Source organism: Harpia harpyja, chromosome 16 (assembly GCF_026419915.1).
Source record: "Harpia harpyja isolate bHarHar1 chromosome 16, bHarHar1 primary haplotype, whole genome shotgun sequence".
In the NCBI taxonomy this organism is placed as follows: domain Eukaryota; kingdom Metazoa; phylum Chordata; class Aves; order Accipitriformes; family Accipitridae; genus Harpia; species Harpia harpyja.
This window is the reverse complement of record NC_068955.1, coordinates 20,063,479-20,082,427: the sequence shown is the minus strand read 5'-3', so window position 1 is coordinate 20,082,427 and position 18,949 is coordinate 20,063,479. Positions and strand designations below refer to the sequence as shown.

The 18,949-nt window shown below is 46.2% G+C and overlaps 1 protein-coding gene across 4 annotated transcripts in view; it reads left to right on the top strand.

Annotated features, from left to right (window-relative positions):
* LMO1 (LIM domain only 1) overlaps positions 1 to 17,743 on the top strand; it is a 63,278-nt gene extending 45,535 nt beyond the window's left edge. For 3 of the 4 annotated variants that reach the window (XM_052811462.1, XM_052811464.1, XM_052811461.1), the window contains exons 3-4: positions 11,454 to 11,579; positions 16,401 to 16,842. In XM_052811462.1, the coding sequence (XP_052667422.1) occupies positions 11,454 to 11,579; positions 16,401 to 16,506 (232 nt within the window). In that variant the 3' untranslated portion in view covers positions 16,507 to 16,842. Of the gene's footprint in view, positions 1 to 11,453; positions 11,580 to 16,400; positions 16,843 to 17,460 lie in introns of those variants that run through there. The other variant, XM_052811460.1, reaches the window with a different exon arrangement.
* The last annotated feature ends 1,206 nt before the right edge of the window (positions 17,744 to 18,949 follow it).

The following is an 18,949-nucleotide window of genomic DNA, read 5'->3' as shown; positions in this document are numbered from 1 at the left end:
TTTCTAAACCTCTACTATGAAAACATGTACTTGTGCATGGTCAGCCCTGCCCAGAAGAGGTTGGAGTTTCTTCCTCTGTCTAAGCATGGCTTTTTATTTGCACTTAACATATTTTGTAGTCAGGGAGGTGGAATCCTATTTTTAGGTCAAGGTAGAAGGGGGAGGGCATGACTTAACTATTATTATGAACCAACAAGAACAAACAGTGCTGGCTGAGAAAATTAGAAAAAGGCCGTTAATTCTTCTCGCATATCTTTGATGTTATAGTCCTGCATATTGACTGAGTCCTGACCAAACCTTTACCTTTTCTTTTGCAGTGATAGCTTTTAGATAGACTTGTAGTGCTTATATTGAGTAAGGTTCCTCCCAAGGGGCTCTCATCTCTTCCCTAAGCAAACAGCAAAACACTCCAAAATTACAGATCAACTTCAAAAAATTTTTCCTCATGAGGAAGTCTGCGGAGACCATCTCTAACTCCGAGTTAGAACTACCCTGCAGTGTGTGTGTGCAACACATAACACATGGGACTTTTTGCCTGGTGTGTATGGGGCTTTTGTACAAAATACTTTATATAAACACAAATGAATTTTAATAAGATAGCAGGCCTAATGCAAACATTCTTATGAGGGTCACACTGCAAAACACTTTGAGTTTTGCTTTGTTTTTCCTTTGGAAGAACGTACTTGATCTCCTGCTAATGTGTGTGTGTGTTCTTTTTTTTTTTTTCCTAAAGCACTGATAGCATTTCTTATGCAACCTCAACCAGCGAATACATCTGAAGCAAAACAAAAACAACACGCCGTTTTAAGACAGGGAGGTAAAATGCTGTCTAACCTTGTGGTGTCCAGAGGCTGGCTAGATTAGTCTCAATGATCAGATGCTTCATGTGTTTCAAAGTAAAACATATTCCTAAAAATCTTTAGTAAATATTTTCTCAGTAAACTTGAACAAACAAGTTTCTCCTTCTAAAGATGAGAGATTAAGCACTGAGCCAAATAGAAGACATAAGTCTATTAGCTGCCATACGGGAGCTGCCACCTTGCCTTTCAGGCAGGCAGTGTACAAGAGCATCCTGCCCACATGAGGATTTTTGCTCCTGTTTGAGCTGAAACTCTCCAGGGCACACATGAAATGTCTCAGCAGAAATTCTGCCACACAGGCAGCAGTTGCAGGTCCACACCGACTTAGGTGGGATGTGTCCCCAAAACGTAAGTGAGGGGGAGCTTGGGTAAGGGTGGAACACGTCTGAAGGGCAAAAGACAGGATAAGCAGCCTGTGGAAAGGGTGTGGCGAGGAAAGAGTTAACTATCTTCAATGTCATGAAATAATTTTTTTGCCTTACTTAAATTTGAGTATTTACTAATGCCACAAGTCACTTGCTCTGGAAGTATCCTTAACCCTGTCTGTGCTAAGCTGAAAAAGCTGAGCTCCAGAAGGTTCTTTAACACACAGATTTCTAACTCCGAATTAGCATTTTGGTTCTTCACTGACCCTCCTTCAGTTCAGCTGTACTTTTTCTGTGTTGTGGACATAATTCTGATGTGTCAATGAAAAATATAACAGCTCTTGATCTTCCCTTGTTGAGGATTGCGTAATTTCTTTTCATCATAGTATCACAACTGGGTCATGCGAGGTACTAATCACAAGGACCCCCAAAACCTCTCAGGAGAGCTTCTTCCAAGAACAGTCTTCCTTCCAGAAAGCATAGGCTGCATTAGTTTCTGGAATGTTTCTTTATACTTTACATTGTTAATACTTTATCTTTTCTTTATCTTGTTTGCACCCAGCTTGCCAAGCGACCCAGGTTTCTCCATCAGTCATCCTCCTCTCCATTATGTATCACTTCTCTAGACTTTGTCATTTGTGCACTTGATAAACGGGGGGGGGGGGGTGGAGGGGTGGGGGGGGTTGTTTTTTCAATCTGACCTGAAAAATAGATATTCAGCATTACAGAACCCTACTAGAAATACTCAGCTGGGCGGTGATTGCCATTTACATTTGCTTTTTGAGACCTATGAGCTACCCCATGTTTTGTCCATTTAATGAGCACCGTATTGATTTTGGTTTGTTCTAGTTTCATAACAAAAATAATGTGCGGCATCAAATCAGACACGTTAAAGTGCCGAAGGAGAGCAGTATTGATGCTGTTAAACTTAGAAGAACCTTTTTATCATTGCAGTTGTAGAGCATTTCTTTTCTTTCTTTCTTTCTTTCCTTGGTTTATCCTGAGAATGCTGCTTTGAGGTGGAAAAGCTTAATCTGTGATCTTCTCGCTGGTCCCCAGATGGCACAACTTTCTGGGGCAAACCAGAAGCCTGTGCTAGAGATGGGAAAGAAGCCAGGAGTTGCAGACCCCAGGAAATGGGCCACGTCCCATCTTTGAGAAGAGACGGCAATTCATGACATGAAACACAGAAGGCAAGAGTTGGGGCTAGTGTTTGACCACGTCCGTGCAGCTTCTGTCACAGCAGCAGTTAAGCGTGGTCTCTGAAACCAACTTGTTCTGTGCCTGAAAGGGCTCTCGCAGCCCCTGAGCCTCCATTTGTCGAGTTAGAATAATCCCCGGCCCACCAAGGGGGGAGTCTGCTGCTATTGGTGCAGCATGGTTAAATTGTGGAGGGAAGGGTTATGTGGCCTTTCCTTTAAATATTTTTCCCCTATCTGAATTTAGTCCATTATAGCAGCTTTGACCACTAGAAATATTTCTTAATTGTTTTTTTGTTGGGAAGAACAATATAATTGTCATATCTCAGGAAATTTGACCAAGACTCGGGTAGGAAGGAATAATATTAATTCTGTAACACAGTTGTTAACTAGCGTTCAGCTGTTTAGCCAGCTTTGCAGCTATGATGTTTTGTCTTCTCCCTACTAAGTAAATTTAGGTTTATACTGGTTTTGGGGGGGTTCTGCTGAACTCCTGAGTTCTGTTCTCCTGATGCTAAGGAACCCTTTCAGGGTCCTAGGATAGGAATAAGTGCACTGCTATGCAGTCCCATATTTTATGGAAGTATAAAGCAATTGTTTTACTTTAAAACATCTTCTGTTGCCTTCTACACGTAATATTTCTTTCTCTCTCAATTTTAACTATTAGTTCTATTAATAGAAGGAACTAAAGTTGCCATCACCATCTTCTCTACTGTCTGTTCACTCCTGGTAATTTGAATTTTTCTTCGTGGAGAATTACCCATTCCCATCATTATATGATTCCTTCACTGTAATAGTTTTATAGCCTCTATCCACATCTTTTTTTTTTCCTCATTAAACAACTCACGGTATTTGTTCTACTAGTCAAATTTTAGCAGAATTCATTTCTAAAAATAAGTTTTCATACTTCAGACTGTACTTGCGCCATAAAGGGAGTACTTCATCTGGAGGGCAGTCAAAGGCATTTATTGTCGGCCACTTCCTCCACATGCCTTTGAATAAGAACAGGGTGAACATTGCACTGATATTTAGTAGGTCAACCATCATGTGAAAAATTAAAAGGTAGTCTGATTCTGCACCCGTAAATGTAAATATATGCATCTTTTCTATCTGAAGTCCAAAAGGAGTATTGCTGCGTAATGACCAGGAGAAAAAACATGGCGTTTCATAACCTGTTTATAGACCAATGTTTCTTTGAATTTGCTTGTGAGCTCATTGTGTTGTTTAGGAATACATGCTTCGTTACCTGGTGAGACGTGCTTTCCCGTCCCCTTGCTCAGTCTCCCCCTGCGAGCCTGCAGCATGCCCGTTCCTGCCCGTGGTGGCTGCAAAGACCCAGCCGTTACCACCCAGCACCAGGCTCCCGCTTGCCTCGTGGCCGCAATGGATAGGTGCTGACCTATAGACGGAAAGGGCTCCTGGAATATTTGGGGCCGCTTAGAAATTCAGCTGAAGTGGTTGTTAATTCGCAGGTGTGGGACCCTGCTTGTGCCACCCCTCCTGCGGGCAGGTGTCGTTGGGCTGCGGCCGCCGCAGGGATCGGGGGCCGAGATGAACTTCTGGACTCCCGCCATCGGCGCGGGGCAGAGCGCTGGCACAGGAGCGCGGCTGGCTCCCACCCCGCTGCGTCGGCCTTCCTTTGGAGCCGGCTTTGTCCGAGGTGTCGGCAGTGCGGCGGGCTGCTGGCGGCGTGCGCTGGTCCTCGGTGGGTTTTTAGAAGAAATCTTTCAAATGTATTTCAGGAGCTGCTAGCAGACCATAGCCTGATCATTTGTTTCAAAAGATAAACTGTCGTCATTGCTTGTGAGGGAACATTTGTTAACCTTCACATTTCATAAAACACTTTCTTGCTCATTTTTTAATCATGAAAGATGAAATTGGATCTGGAGTTGTTATCCTTGCGCTATCACCTCAGTCTCCAGCTGTGTCTAGATGTATCTTTCGATACATTTCGTCTGAGCAAATAGATTTACCATTTGTTTCATAATCACAGTTCCAGCATTCCTACCTCTAATTATTTTCGATAAGCAAATGCTATTGAAGAAACTGCTTCTGGGACAGAGAAGCTTAGCAGGCAGCTCAGATGGCTCCTCGCAGCCCCCACGCAGCAATGTGTGTTTGTTCCTGGGCGTAATTAAACATTCACCAAGCTCCAGTTCACAGGGACGGTTTGGGTGTTGCATCAGGATTTCCCAGGAGGAACTGACAACTTAAATTTCACTGTGAAGTGCTGATGAAGAATGTGATTTTTCCTTTCTACTCAGCATGGTGCCCTCACACGAGAGAAGGCGAGTCAGGCTCGCTTTGACAGGAGCAGAACTGTTGCTTCTGCATGTTTGATATGCTGGTGTTGGGAAAGATTTTCATCATTTAAACTGATTAGGGCCTTAATTAGACTCCAAAGAAAGCTCAAACGTGCATTAAAAAATGATAGCGAATCAGTAAGAGAGAAGGGCTTTCCGGGAAGCCCTGATGCTGTTCTCAGTGGATTTCATGGAAATTCTTTCACCCGACTTCCCACGTTTTGATCAGTGCTGCAACCTCAGCACAGCATGGGGGCTGCAACCTGAGCGTGGCATCGGTGCCTGTGGCAAGCGGAGCAGCCCTGCGCGCCCCGTCTGAGGGACGGAGATGTCCCTTGGCACGGGCACCCCTCAGCACTGTCTGTGCCATGGAGGCTTGGACTCTATCCATCCTGCGCAGCTCCTAGTCCAGACGAGTCACCTGCCCGGTACTGGGGTTTCCAGTTGCTGGATACTGGTTTTTGCTCTGCTCCGAATGCCCCGGTGGGTTCATTCTGTTAGTGAATCGCTTTGGAAGCCCTTTAGATGAAGTGCTCCATATCTGGCAAATGCGCAGGGTTTAATTTTTTTGTGGGTATGAAAAGCGATCTTGCACAAACAGAGGCTCCCTGCTCTCTGGCACAGGAAGATGAGGGCAAATACCCTCCTTCTGGTAGGCTTCCCCAAGCTGGTAACGAAGGCCCTAAGCCAAACCATTAAACCACGGTTGGACGTGTAAGCACAAGTCTTCAGGAACTGAGAAGCGCATGCCACAACTAGCAGAATGTAAGTTAATCTACCAGAGACTTCACTAATACTCCGAATGTAGCTTCAGCCTGCAGAAGCTGCAACACCTTTGAAGCAGCAAGGAGAGTCTTTGGGATTTTTTTCGGCCAGAGGAGTGTAGTGTGCATGCATGCACCGAGAGCGTGCCCTGCCTGCTTTTCAAGGGGCACGTTTAGCATGGGGAGAAGAGGTATAAATGCAGCGTGGCTGAACAAATGGTATCTGCTCAGAGCCTAAAAATGTTGCTAAATTGAAGTACTGTTCTTGCATCGCAACAGGGAGTGTCTGGCATGCTATGTAGGATACCCTCACTTCTACACTTGGTATCTATACAGATTAAGGAGGATTAATTAGGCTCAAAATACAATGTGTCTTGGCAACATTGCTGTGCTTTGTGATGTTAAAGCACAGATTTTTTTTTTTTCTCCATAGTAGCTGGTCCAGGAGTTTCTCACAGCCCATGCCCTTCAGGATAAACAAGCAATGCTTGGTTTGTTCATTTGCTTTTTTCCCCCCTTTTTTTTCCTTCTCCACAACCTCCCAGTGAGGAGGAAAGCTTATGGGGAGTAATTCTGCCCGGCTGTGGTATACTAGCGTGCCTCTAGCACTTTCAACCTTGCAGTTTTCTGACTGCTGTTTTTAAACTCCCCTAAGAGGACGTTGTTGCACGTATGTTCAGCAGTGTCAGAGACAGCCAAGATGGGGGTTAAGGTCAGCGGCTTCAGTTATACCATAAGAAGGCTGGGGTAGGGGAGGAGGACTTGGACTTCTCCCTGCTAAGAGTCCCAGCCCCACTGTAAGTATCTGCTGAAAATATGGAGAGAAAGACCAAAGGAGTAAAAAGAAGCAAACATTCAGATGCGTTCTTCAACTGAAAACAGATGCCCTTGAGCAACCTTGAAGTTTATGCCCAGTAATCTCGAACTAGTGAGGTCACTTGACCAGAGGGCTTTTTTGTACCACACTGGTTCAACTCCTTCAACTATGCTATCCATGAATGCCAAACCCTTTGGCACACAAGACATAAATTCTTTGGGATTGAACTTGGTTTCATGAGAGGACAGCTCGACCAACTTCATTAGTATCAAAATGCATTTCCTTTCCTTCACCTGACAGGACTTCCCACTGCAGCACTGACAACGGTGTACTAGATAGGAGGGTGCACCAGCTAATATGTATTTCCCATGCTGAAACACCTATCGCTAAGGCTTTCTCTGAATATTACACAAAGGCTGATTACAAGGAAGTTGGGAACCTTGAGTCTAAAGTTGCTTTTAAGCTTATACGTTTAATCTTTTTAAGCAACATTCAGGCTTTCCCTGCAATTCTTGGAATATTCAGTACTTTGGTCAAATCAGACTTGTAGCTCAGTGTATTTCTAGTATCCACAGATGGGAAAAATACTGATTGCAAGCTGTTAAGAGCTGTCCTCACTGGAAGACTAGTTGTTGGTTTGTTTCACATGGTAAAGGCAAAACCTTTTCTTTTCATGACGATGAGTTTCAGGTACGTAAAGCAAGTCTTGTTCTACAGCAGGTCCTGATGGAGCTAGGAAATAAATGGCAGCAGGCATAGAGGGAAGGTGTATGGGAAAACCTATTTCACCTACTAGCTGGAGAGGATATGAGCATGGGGTTCGGTAGCTCTTCAAAAACTTGTATATCCAGACAATCTGGATATACAAATATATAGAGAACTATGTAGCTGTACACAATATTTACAAATCTAGATATTTATCTGTAGATAAGTGTTTAGTCCTCTTTCAACTCATAGTTCTTGCCTTTCAGTGTTGACAAAGCCTCTTGTTTTAGGGAAGTATCAGTCTCAACTCAGCTGTTTAATTTTGAACTTGTCTTGTTCCTGTGTTGTTTAAAAGAAATCCAATTGACACTCCCAACCTGTCCTTTCTGTACCACTCATTATTTATAAGTGCCTGCCCTGGTTCCTCTTTTTTTGTCTCCTGTGAACTCAACAGCTCCAAGATTTTCACTCTTTCTGTGGAGGGAAGATTTTCTCCCTCTTTCTTGATTGCAAGCTGCTAGCTAGTCAGACACCAGGCTAGAGAGAGGAGAAGAAACGGGGACTCTCTCCTTGTAGGCAATGACTAAAACAGATTGTTGTTCCTAGTGTTGACAGAAATAGGCAATCAGGTTCTCAGTTTAGCCACCCTGCACATTTTGGTCAGAAAAGGAAAAATTTGTTAAAAGGTGCTAAACTTAATGTGTTCATATGAGAAGTTTCTTACTGTTTTCCCTATGGTAAGGACTCTTTACCATTCTTTTTTTCCCCAAAAACCTACAGGGTGCCGTGACTTTACTATAGTTTGAGTTAACTTCAGGTGTATTCATGGAGCTGGTGATGTCTGGATCATTGTGCAGAAGACTACTCTTTAGCCCAGGCAAGACTACATAAAAAGCATCCTTCGACAGTTGCCTACCACTTCCAGGAGCGCTCCCTTCTTTTCCCATTAATTCATTTGCATTCACTGCTGCTCCTGTATGCCAATTAGCTTTAATTTTTACTATACACACTGACATCAATGGCCAATGAGAACAGCACGTAGCAGGATTTTTAGTGTGCCTATAAACTACAGAAAATTGTCCTTGGACAAACTCCTGCTTTTAGACTGGCTGACAACAATAGACATGGTTAAGTTCAGGCTAAGAGCCATTAAACATAATTACTACCACAGGCTAGAAGTTTAATTGTGCTAAATTTTAAATCTGCATAGTCTATGCTTATTTACAAGCTGGCTAGGTCTTCCTGTTACATAAGGGGGAATAAATCTGTACTTAAAAATTGTTGCCTTTTAACTTCAAAGGGAGATGAAAAAAACCCGGGGTTTTTAGAAGCAGCAAAACAGCTTCAAACTGAAACCTTTCTGTATTTCCAGCTTCTTTTATGCAAATGGCTCCAAGCTGGTAAGTAGATGCTGAGCATCTTCTGATAGTTTTGTTTTTTTTTTTTTTCTAATGTGCTTCAACTTTGTGTGCGTGAATGTGCGCGAGAGTATTGCATCTGTTATGAAGGTGTCTGGGGGACAGAATGCAGATCAGTTTGTTCATGTGGGGTTATTTTAAATTTAACCGCAGATGGGGCTTGGGGTGGAAGATTTTGCTCTTGCTCCTTGTCTTCTCTCCCTCCTCTAATAATGTTAAGCTCCCCACCTCAGAAAGTTTCAGCTCAAGTAGCTTCTGGGTAAGTAGGTATTAGACGTGGCAGGTTTTTTACAAGCAAACAAAAAAGGCAAAAGTCTGTGTTCATTTTGTTTTTTCTTCCAGCAGAATGAAAAAAAAATTCATGTTCACTGAGCTACAAGTTATGGTGTATATTTAGAAGCATGGTGAATATACAAGGGCTCTAAGTCACTCCCTGAAAAGCAGATTAAAATTAAGAAGTGCTAGAATACGTGTGAAATGTTCATCTGTTGGGAAAGGGAGGGTATGGAGGACTGTGAAACTTGATAGAAGAGAAAAAGATTAGCACACTGACTAGCTGGAAGCTACATTTATGTAGACATTAGAAGGCAACACGATTTCAGCTGGACAGAACATAAGCTTCAGATCTTATGCAAACAGTCAAAGCTGTTTAACAATTGGTTTACCCCCAAACCCCTGAAAGGAGACAGGTGAATACGATGCCAAATACATTTTTCATGTTTCTTAAGCTAACTGTTTAAATAGTTAAGTGAACATCTGTCCAAATTTCCCCATCATTTCCATTTAGAAAAGTCTCCTATTTGAAGGCTGAAGAAAAGCGCCTGCTTAACAATGCAAATGGTGCTGTCTGGGGCCCCTTTATTTTGTTTAATCTAGATTGAGCTCCACACAACTGTGATGCTAATGAATAATGGATATTTTATACTTGTGCATGTAGCAGTGCTGGGCACAGAGCAAATCTAGGATTAACCTCCCACTTTCCCTGCCTAACACGTATTGGACTTACTTATTTTTTGAGTTTGCTGTGACTTGGGTACTCTAAAAACAGATGCCTGGTTTTATGGAAAATGGCAAAACTCCGGCAAAAGCTGTCAGGTTTTGCTATGCCCAAGTGAGGTACCCTAGAAGGGGGCAGCTACGTTGGGGGAGGGAGGGAGGGAGGGAGGGATGTCTGTATTAATGGCTTGATTTGCGAGCGGGTGCTGAATGAGAGCCAGGGCGTTTCAGGGTGGAGACCTGTACGCTTTTCAGTGCCACATTTTTTCAGTCCGGTCTGCTGGCGTTAGGCAGCCAGGCACTGCGCTCAGCTGCCTCCCCTGCCTGCCTGCCTGCGGGAGCAGGAGCAGGAGCAGGAGCAAGAGCAGGAGCAAGCTGGAGTCAGCTTGCAGGGAGAATGGGACTGCCCCGGTCCCGATTACATGGTCTGAGTTTGCCAGCGCAGACTATGTAGCTGGGATTTTCCTCTGCCTTTCAGCCCTCATATGACGGGTTCATATGGGAGGAAATTTTGGTACTCCCTTTGCGCTTTTTCTGTCCTGCAGAAGTGTTTCCATTTGGTTTGCGTAGTTTAACTTTCAGGGAAAATGCAGTACTGTTTCTTCATGGGAACTCTTGGGGTTTTCCAGCCAGGCCTAATGAAAGACCACTGATGCCACTTCTAATGAGAAATAAGGGTAGCCTTTTTTTTATAGCTGAAGAGCAAGCTGACTTTGGTAGCACAGCGCTGTGGGAGGGTGGGATTGTTGTGTGGAGGTTTCTATAACATTGCTGGGTGTTTTAATTCACAATTACTGGCCAGTAATAATTAGTATCGATTAGCTTGGCAAATTGCAGGTTTAGAAATTGGTTATAGATTTTCCTGATGCTTCTCGTCTGCGTGTTGTGGAATCAGCCAGAGCCAATGGCTCGAAACAAACCGCAAGCCCAAATCTGTCTGCGGGCAGCGACGCGTTGCACGCGCAGAGCTAATGGTCAGCAGGAACCGTACGTCTCGAGGCTCATTGCCCCAAGAATACGATTTTTATCATCTCCTAAGCAAAGTAACTAACCACACGCGTATTGACCACAGTCTCGGGTGCAATTTGGTTTTGTCGGCCTGTCGATACGTGCCCCGGCTGGTTCGTGTGGCTTTGTCGCCGCAGTGGCGTGCTGCCCCTGGCGTGCGCGGGGGGCTGCAGGGACACCTCGGCGAAGGGGGCCGGGGGGAGGATGCTGCGGTCTTGGTTGAGTCCCCTGGCGAGAGCTGTAACAGCAGCAGACATCTGGGGAGACAGATAGGGAAAGCCAAGATGAAAATGGCAAAGCTTCCAGTGCTGAAGGGCTGTCCTGGAGGACCGAGGAGCTGAAGTGGAACGGCTGAGCATGCTGTTCAGGCCACGGTGGAAGGGCTTAGCTGGCTCCCGGGAGGGACGTGGAGGCGGGAGGAGGGGGGCACAGCCAGGGAGGAGGGCTTGCTCTCCGAGATGCCTTGCAAAATGCTGCTGTACTCATCGCGAGAGAAATTGTGCTTTTCCGTTTTGAACAGCAGGTAAGTGAGGTTCTTCCTGAGCTATATTATAGCGTTGCCTGCCAGGGTTGGCAAAGTTTGCAGGTCTTCTGTGTCTTGCTGCGAGAGGCTGCCAGCCTATCCTTCTGTTCGGTTGCGGCCAAGCGCAGATGGGGCAACCACAGGCGGAGGAGGACGGGTGGCTCCGAGCACCTACCCCACCGCTGCAGAGAGGCAGATAGTTTTTGACTGAAATTTTGTGAGCCCCAAAATAGTGCTCTAAGTGTTTAATGCTTTTCTCCATTAGACAGCAAATTAGCCCTAGGCTTACAAACCAAATGAAGTTTCATCTCGGCAATCGGAGCCTGCTCACCAGGCAGTTTTATCCCAAGTTCCCGCACACTGGTTGGTCAGCGAAATGGAGACTGCAACTTCTATTTATTGGTGCAATACAGTATTTGATACTGCTAATTACACTTAATTAGTCCTTCCACCATTTAATTAAAATGGCTTCTAATGATTGTGCTTCTTTGGCAGGCTCTTTGGTACCACCGGGAATTGTGCTGCCTGCAGTAAACTGATCCCTGCCTTTGAGATGGTGATGAGGGCCAGAGATAATGTTTACCATTTGGACTGCTTTGCCTGTCAGCTCTGCAACCAGCGGTGAGGACACAGTTATTATACACACAAACACAAACTAATTTATACCTTTGCCTGCAAAATAGGGGAAATGTTTGATCCACGTTACCTGTCTGGGGCTCACAGCCTGCTGGCTCGGGCTGGTTTATTAGGCTGACCTGAGTGATGCATGTAAGTACCTGTAGCCCCTTCACCGCAAATCCCCTTGGAGCTGGTGGGAGTTGGAAGGGCGAGGGGAGCACACAGACTGCAGATCTGGCCACGGTTGTATGCAGCACAGCTGCTGCTGAATAAAACAAACTGCTTCAGTGTCCTTTCAGGATCTACCCTCTTTGCAGAACACAGACAACAGAGAATGGACCTCCTCTGGCAAACTGATGTTATTTTGCTTAAAGCAGGTTTCTGACAGGCTCAAAACTGAGGACGGCGAAGAAAGAGAAAGAGAAGGGACAGGAAGGAGAAAAAAACTCTAGATAAGCTCCTTCCAACACTAGGAAGAAATCCCTTTAGTAGTTGTGTAATTAATAGGGGATCTTGGTGGTGTAATTTTGAGTGGGGCTTGTGTATTTCTGCTGGGTTTTACCCAGCGGAAAATGCACATCAATGAGTATGATAAAGAGTCATGCACAAAGTTTTCACTTGGGCTACTTGTAGGCAGCTGAATTTGGGAGGGCTGTGAAAAATCTTCCGAGCGCCCTGTTTGTTGGTCATTGTAGGCAGAATGGAAGCCCACAGAACCAGATGCGTCATAGTGTCGCTTTCTGATGCATCCATCCTTGTCCAAGACAGGCCAGACAGTGCTTGTTGTTCCTACTGCTTGTTTAGTTGGGCTGCAGCGACTGCCCAGGGCCCAAGGGCTGTGCTGGGGTTCCTGTTCTGGACTTGTGGTTGTGATTCCCAGAGGTGAAACTAGGAGGCAATGCTTCATCCCGTGTGAAGGTGTGAGAGAGATGACAAAACTCGTGGGAAGATGGAGAGCCTAATTCTGTAAAAGTCAAGCTAAAAGCCTGACTTAAAAATTCATTGTTTGCCCTAGAACAAAAGTCACCGTGGGATCTCCACTAGTGAGGTAGCCATACACGGTGCATGCGTGAATGCAAACCTCTGCCACCTTTCCTGCTAAACTTCGGCGACCGTGCAAACTGGGGTCCGATTCTCCTTCCGTGCCCTCTGACAGGGGCTCAGTTCACGGGGACGTGAATGGGGTTGCGGCTGGTTGGTGCCAGAGCATGGAAGAGGAGAATCGGGCGAGCCGTTTGTAGCTCAGGTGGCTTTACTCAGTCCCGTTATTGAAGGCGGAGGCGGTGTTTGTTGGAGGTAGAAAGCTCCTATTAATATTGGCGTTGTCCCCAGGCGCGGTGGCAGCGCCGAGGCGGCAGTGACATCTAGTGGCTCCTGGCCCGGGGCTCCTCTCGGGAAGCCCCGTTACACCTTTCAGTTGCCCAGTCTTGTTTTGGCACTCTTGAACACGCTCCCGCAACAGCCGCGATTCCCGATGGGCAGCGTGGCACTGCTCGCAGAGCTAATACGTGCCCTCCCCGAGATGGTCTCTCTTCACGCAGCTGAAATTGCTGGTGGGTTGTGGGGTTTGTCCCCAGGCTCGGAGGTGTTGCAGGGTGCTGCCAGGCTCAGCCCTCAGGCTCTGCTTTCTTCAGCCTGCCCACGAAGGCCGGGCAGGAGAGGGGTGCTCCCAAACTCCACGCCGATACCGGGGCTGGAGCATCTCAAATGTCCCTTCTGGCTCTGGCAGAGGCAAGTCACGGCTCTGGGCTGCGCAGGCAGGAGTGCTGGGGTGGCCTTGGAGTCTGTAGGATGAGCGTTTGTCATCAAACCCCTACTTTATCCTAGCTTCTCTCATGGGAAAGCCTAGTGCCGCCTAGTTTTCATTTTCAGGAATTTCTTTTCAATTTCACCCTTTATTACAAAGGCTCCAAAGCACCTCTCTCCCTCTCTTCCCTCTGCAATTACTAACGCTATTACTGCACTCAGTGCAAAGTACGGTCCTGCTCTGCCCTCAAAATAACCTCCATGCACTGTCACTGCCTGGCAGGAAAGCGCAGGTAATTCCCCGTTCTGGCAGAGTCGTGCTTTGATGCATGAGGGATTTGCCCAGGTTGGGGGGAGCTGAATGTTTCTGAAAGATGGGCTGAGTAGATGGCATAGAGCTACGTGTAGATTGTTATTTTTGGCTGAGATCAGAAGACTACAACCTTTTATGACTTATCCTCTAAAGATTTTGGCCAGAAAGGGCAGAATGGAAGTGCTCCTGTAACAGATGACATTGGAAGCTGAACCAAGAACAGTGAGTTTAAGTAACCGTAAAGTCAAAATTGCAGAGGTGGATGCCAAAACTAGTTCTGAATCGGAAACCCCACCTGAAACCCCACCTCATTGTCCGGCTATGAAAAGATTTGATTATGAAGACCTTTCTCTAGTTCTCTTCCAGCTTACTTGCCCTTCTATAGCTAAACTGTGTCTGTGTAGAGTGTTAAATCCATCAGAGCAAAATCTCTAATATTTTTTCCAAATGTGCAGTTTTCATTAGCTTCATTCTCCAAAACACCAGATTTGCAGCAAGTCCTACGCACTACTCAGCCTACTATGCTTTAATAAGGCCAACATTGCTTCTCACAATAGTGAACAAAAGTTGGTCACTGCTGTAACTGGCTAAGACATCAGTATTACAAGGGCTTCAGGAAATCCAGCTGCTTGGGTTGCGATTATCTAAGATGCGGTTTTGCTCGGAAGAAAATCACTCTGCAGAAATGGCAGGGTAGGTTCAGTGCCTGTTTCTCGCTGCTGCTGGCTGGAACTCGATCAGCCAGACAGGCTCTGCGACAGACGTGCTCCGAGCAGGAGGGCTGGTGGTGCAGGCCCACGTCTCGCTCTGAAGAGAGCTGCAGGCTGGGACGCGTGAAACTGGGTCTGAAGTTGCTCTGTTAAATCCCCTGTCTCTAGTTGCGATGCATCAGCTGAAGAGATGCCAGTTTACTGCTGGGTTTGCAGGACTGGCAGGTAGAAAGAAAGAGTCGCTTTTCCAGTGAATCAAGCCCTTCTCCCAAAACTTCACAAGGTCTCGGGGTACCCCTGCTGTGCATTTTAGGTCCTATGTGCTCACATGGCCCACCCACCCCCCCAGCTCCCTAGTTCTCCCACTCCTCCTTTGGCTCCTCTAGACCCAAACCAGGTTTGGCAAGAGAGCGCTGTGGGTGATGCTGGTGACAAGAGTAAATTTTGCATTTCTCTTCTTGGAGATTGATATTGTACTTCAGGTAGGGGTAAGTAGCAAAAAGCAAGCAGCTGTGACTGTTATTTATAGTGAGTAAACCTACTGGTGGGGAAGGTGGTGTTAAGGCTAGTGTGTGCAGTACAGTTTTTAGCATAAGAGCTGCTAATTTAAATCGAGATTAATTTTTAGCTTTTTAATATACAAAAAAGGTTGAATTTCAGAACTACTAAAGCATGTGCCACAGAGGGAAGAAGATGGAAGGTCTCCAGTGAAATCATATGAAGTGAGAACCAATACCCAGTTCTCCCTGTATCGATTTGGCAAATTAATCAGCTTACTTGCAGGTGTCCGGTTGGAGAAAACTTGTGCCCATGTCAGACCTATAAAGGAGCTCTGAAATGATCAGTTCTGTTCTTGTAGCAGAATATATTCAGTTTTTGTTGGAGATGCTCTGCCCGAAGCTGCCTGAGTTACAAATCTAGAAAGCATTTTAGACAAGGAGTAGGCAATGTCCCTGCCAAAGCTCTGCCTGGGAGCAGAGGAAATGGGTGTTTGAGGTCTGCTGAGTCTCCTGAGGATGGGATCATCTCTACTGATCTTCCTTCAAAGCCCAGTAACTATTCGGCCTCGCCAGAGGCTGGTACCTACCCGTTCCTCTCAGTTCAGAGCTGTGTTTTGGCGCAGTGGCCGGGGTACCTCTGCTTTAGGGACCTGGGACTGATTTAAGACTCAGCACTTGGGGCAGGGAGGCGCAGCCCCGTGCTCTGGTCTGTCGTTGCCCTGCTAGCACAATGGACAAAAAACAGCCCCTGAATTGGGTGAAAAGAACATTATTTGTTATCTTAAGAAGTAAAGATTAGCTTCTGATTCTTGAGCAAGCAGGCAGGGCAAAAAAGCTATTGGCTGTCAATTCACACCTCTCAGATCTTATATATGGAACTTTTTTGACCTTAATGGTCAAATAAAATTGTTAAATATCACAAGCCTCTCTGTCAACTTCCAGACAAACAGAACAATTTACATGGTATATAGAGAGCAGTGCCCTTCGCTCAATGAAGATAAAGGTTAGGAGTCCAGCCACCAGGAAATTTCTATTTATTGTTCAGCACTGTACACAAGGGGGTGAGGAAAGACTTAATAGCCAGTCCTTGCCTGGAAATTAGTGTAAATACTGCCTCACCCGAGGGAACCATGGAAATGCGGATACCAGCAAAAACTTCAAATAGTCTCTGTGTAATATGGCCTGCTTGATTTCCCGCTTGTAGAGCCGACAGCTCTCGTCTGCAGGGACAAATCCCTTAACTGCTCCCGGCCTCCTCCCGCCGCTGGTGCGGGACCCGGCAGAGACCGGGACCTGCTCCCCGAGCTGCTTCGTACAACCGTGGCCTGGGAGCTGGACACCGCTGTGCCAGGAAAAGGGACGGCAAAATCCCGGGACGCGTGCGGGGAAGGGGAGCGGGGGGAGAAGCACGGAGGCTTTCCTGGGGTCCGACACCACCGGCAGAGCTGGAAACCAAACTGGTCCCCAGAGTCACCTTCAGGCACAAACAGCCTCGAATTCCCCCTGTCCTAACCTCTGTTCACACTTACACCCGTTAATTCTTTTTATCTTCCAGATTCTGTGTGGGAGACAAATTTTTCCTGAAGAACAACATGATCTTGTGTCAGATGGACTATGAGGAAGGGCAGCTGAATGGCAGCTTCGAGTCCCAGGTTCAATAACAAACCCTGCTTCGCTGAAGCACTGTGGGATGGGTGCTTGGCCGCGCGAGCAGCGAGGGCGCCTGTCAGCTTGCCTGCAATATTTTTTTAATTCTTGGTCCAGAGAGGACTATATACATTGTAGTACTTTTCCCCCCCAACACAAAGCAGTTACAATTTTAGATGTACAGTTGTGCCTGCTTAGCTGAGCACTGCATTGCCTGTATGTTTGTGAGTTTTTGGGGTCTGGGGGAGGGCTCTGTACAGTCTGTTTTCTGTATATAAACTGGAACATTTATTTTATGAAAAATGTAATGCAATTTTATTACTGGTGTGAATTAAAAATTATGAATGTTTCCTGGTCATCTTAGCTGTGGTTTGTTCCCCATGTGGTGAAGGCCTGTATTTCCTGTGCTTGATGTTAAACAGACTATTAGAAATGTATACACAGATCCCTGGAAACTGCAGGAATAAAAGCAGAGGCGGGGAGTTCACACACACAAACCGGGGGAAGAAATGCTGCTGCAGAGTTAGACCTCTCCGCTTGAACTGTGCAGAGACTTGTGTCCAAAAACCTGCCGTGGTGTACGACGGGAGGGAATGAGCCGTGGGCGGGTGATGGCTGGGTCCCACGAAGGCTGCTGAGCAGTGCTGAGTTGCTTGCGGAGAGGTGTCTCGCTTTTCACATCTATGAATTTAGAAAGAGCATTTCCATGGCCGGGAGTGCTTGTTGGCCGGCTGATACGGTGTCTCCAGTCTGGGCTGTGAGGAACAGGCTCCCTCCAGCCTTGCCAAAGGGTGCCCAGGCATTGATCAGAATATTAATTTCCAGGCTTTGATAGGCAGTGGGGTTTTCCTGTGGGGCATCGCCTGTCCAGGTCTGAACTGCTGTGAGAGCTGATGTCAGGGTTCGAATGCGACCGGGCGCTGACGCAGCATCCCTTTTCACAGCCCTTTTTGCTTACTCTGTGCCAGGTGCTTTGACCTCCCATGTAACGAAAGCGATCGGATTTGAAGCATCTCCCGTAGAAAAGCTCTGAACTGTGTTCCTGCTGTGATGCTTTGTGCAATGATTTTCAAGGTTATGCAATTCATGTGCAACCCACTGGACTGTACCAAACACATTTCTTTGTATGGTGAGTGTCACTTTAATACAGTGCACCAGTAGCTGTAAAGGATGGCTGCAATTCTATTTATTTTGTCATCTTGCTTTTTCTTAGATTTACCCCCCTTTCCTCTAATAAATAGACACCGAGTACTTTTTTTTCTGATGTGACTTAATCGGTTACTGGTCCTGGATCGCGTGTGTGTTCTGTGAATTGCGAACGCCAAATGCAGCGCAGCTTGGTCCTGCTCTGCCTGTTGCATGAAATGCTTTTATGTATATCTATGTTGAATAATGGCTAAACAGAAGCAAAACACCACTAGACACATAGTATACTTCAAAATATTACCTGTCATATGAAGCCACCTCAGACATGTGGATTTTTTGCGTGATTTTTCTTCCTAAACAGACGTTTTGGGTTGGGAGACCCATTATAAAATGTGTGGCCCTATACCCTTTTATTCCCATAAAGATGGAATAGCAATTAAAAAACCACCTATAACCGCCTATGGATAGGTGGCGTTTTAATTGCCATTCCATTTTAGTGCCTTTTGGGATTGGGGGGGGGGCTGTCTCTTGAGAAACTGTAGAGTTGATGCTCTTTTTGTAGAGGCTGTTGCAGGTGGCCACGCTGGGGCTACTGAAGGAGCAGATTGTTGCCCAAATGTTTTGATTCCTTGCTTTGAAATGGGCTGCCAGACAGTCGCTGCCTCTGCCTGTGCTCCAGAGTGATGGCTACCCGCCTGCCCGTGTGGTTTGCTGTAAATCGACACGCAATGGCAGCACGCAGGTGTTGGCCCATGGTGAGGATGGGAGCAGTAACACCAAAACAAAACCGAAACCCCTCGCCAAAAAAAGCTGGGGGGGTTATTCAGATTCAGTTCAAATTCTTAAGGAGAGTTTTGGTACTAGTTCAAAAATGAAGGCCTTCGGAGAAGGGAACTTAAACCTTCTAAAAAGCATTTTTTTCTTGGCTTAGGTGGTCTCCTTACTTCAGAAGGAAGGGAAGAGGAAAGTGTAACTTTTCAGAGCTGCTTGGCTAATGCCAGCTAATGGCTCTGCAGCTGCCAGGTCTCTCATACATCTCTGGGAAAGCCACAGAAATGTCACCCCAGAGGCAGGAGCATGCTGGAGGAGAGGGTCACTTGTGCAGGAAATCCCACTCTACCGTTGGATGAATAAAAATGGCACTCGGTTGGTGAGCCACGTCTTGCTGTGTGAGTCCCCACGCTGACTCTGCAGGGGAGGCGTATCTGAGCTGGGCCAGTTTGGATGCATCTGGGGTTAGGGGTGGTTTGATGGGGTTTTTTTATATGTGGCAATGCAACAGGCAGAGCCAGCAAACCCAGCAGAATGATG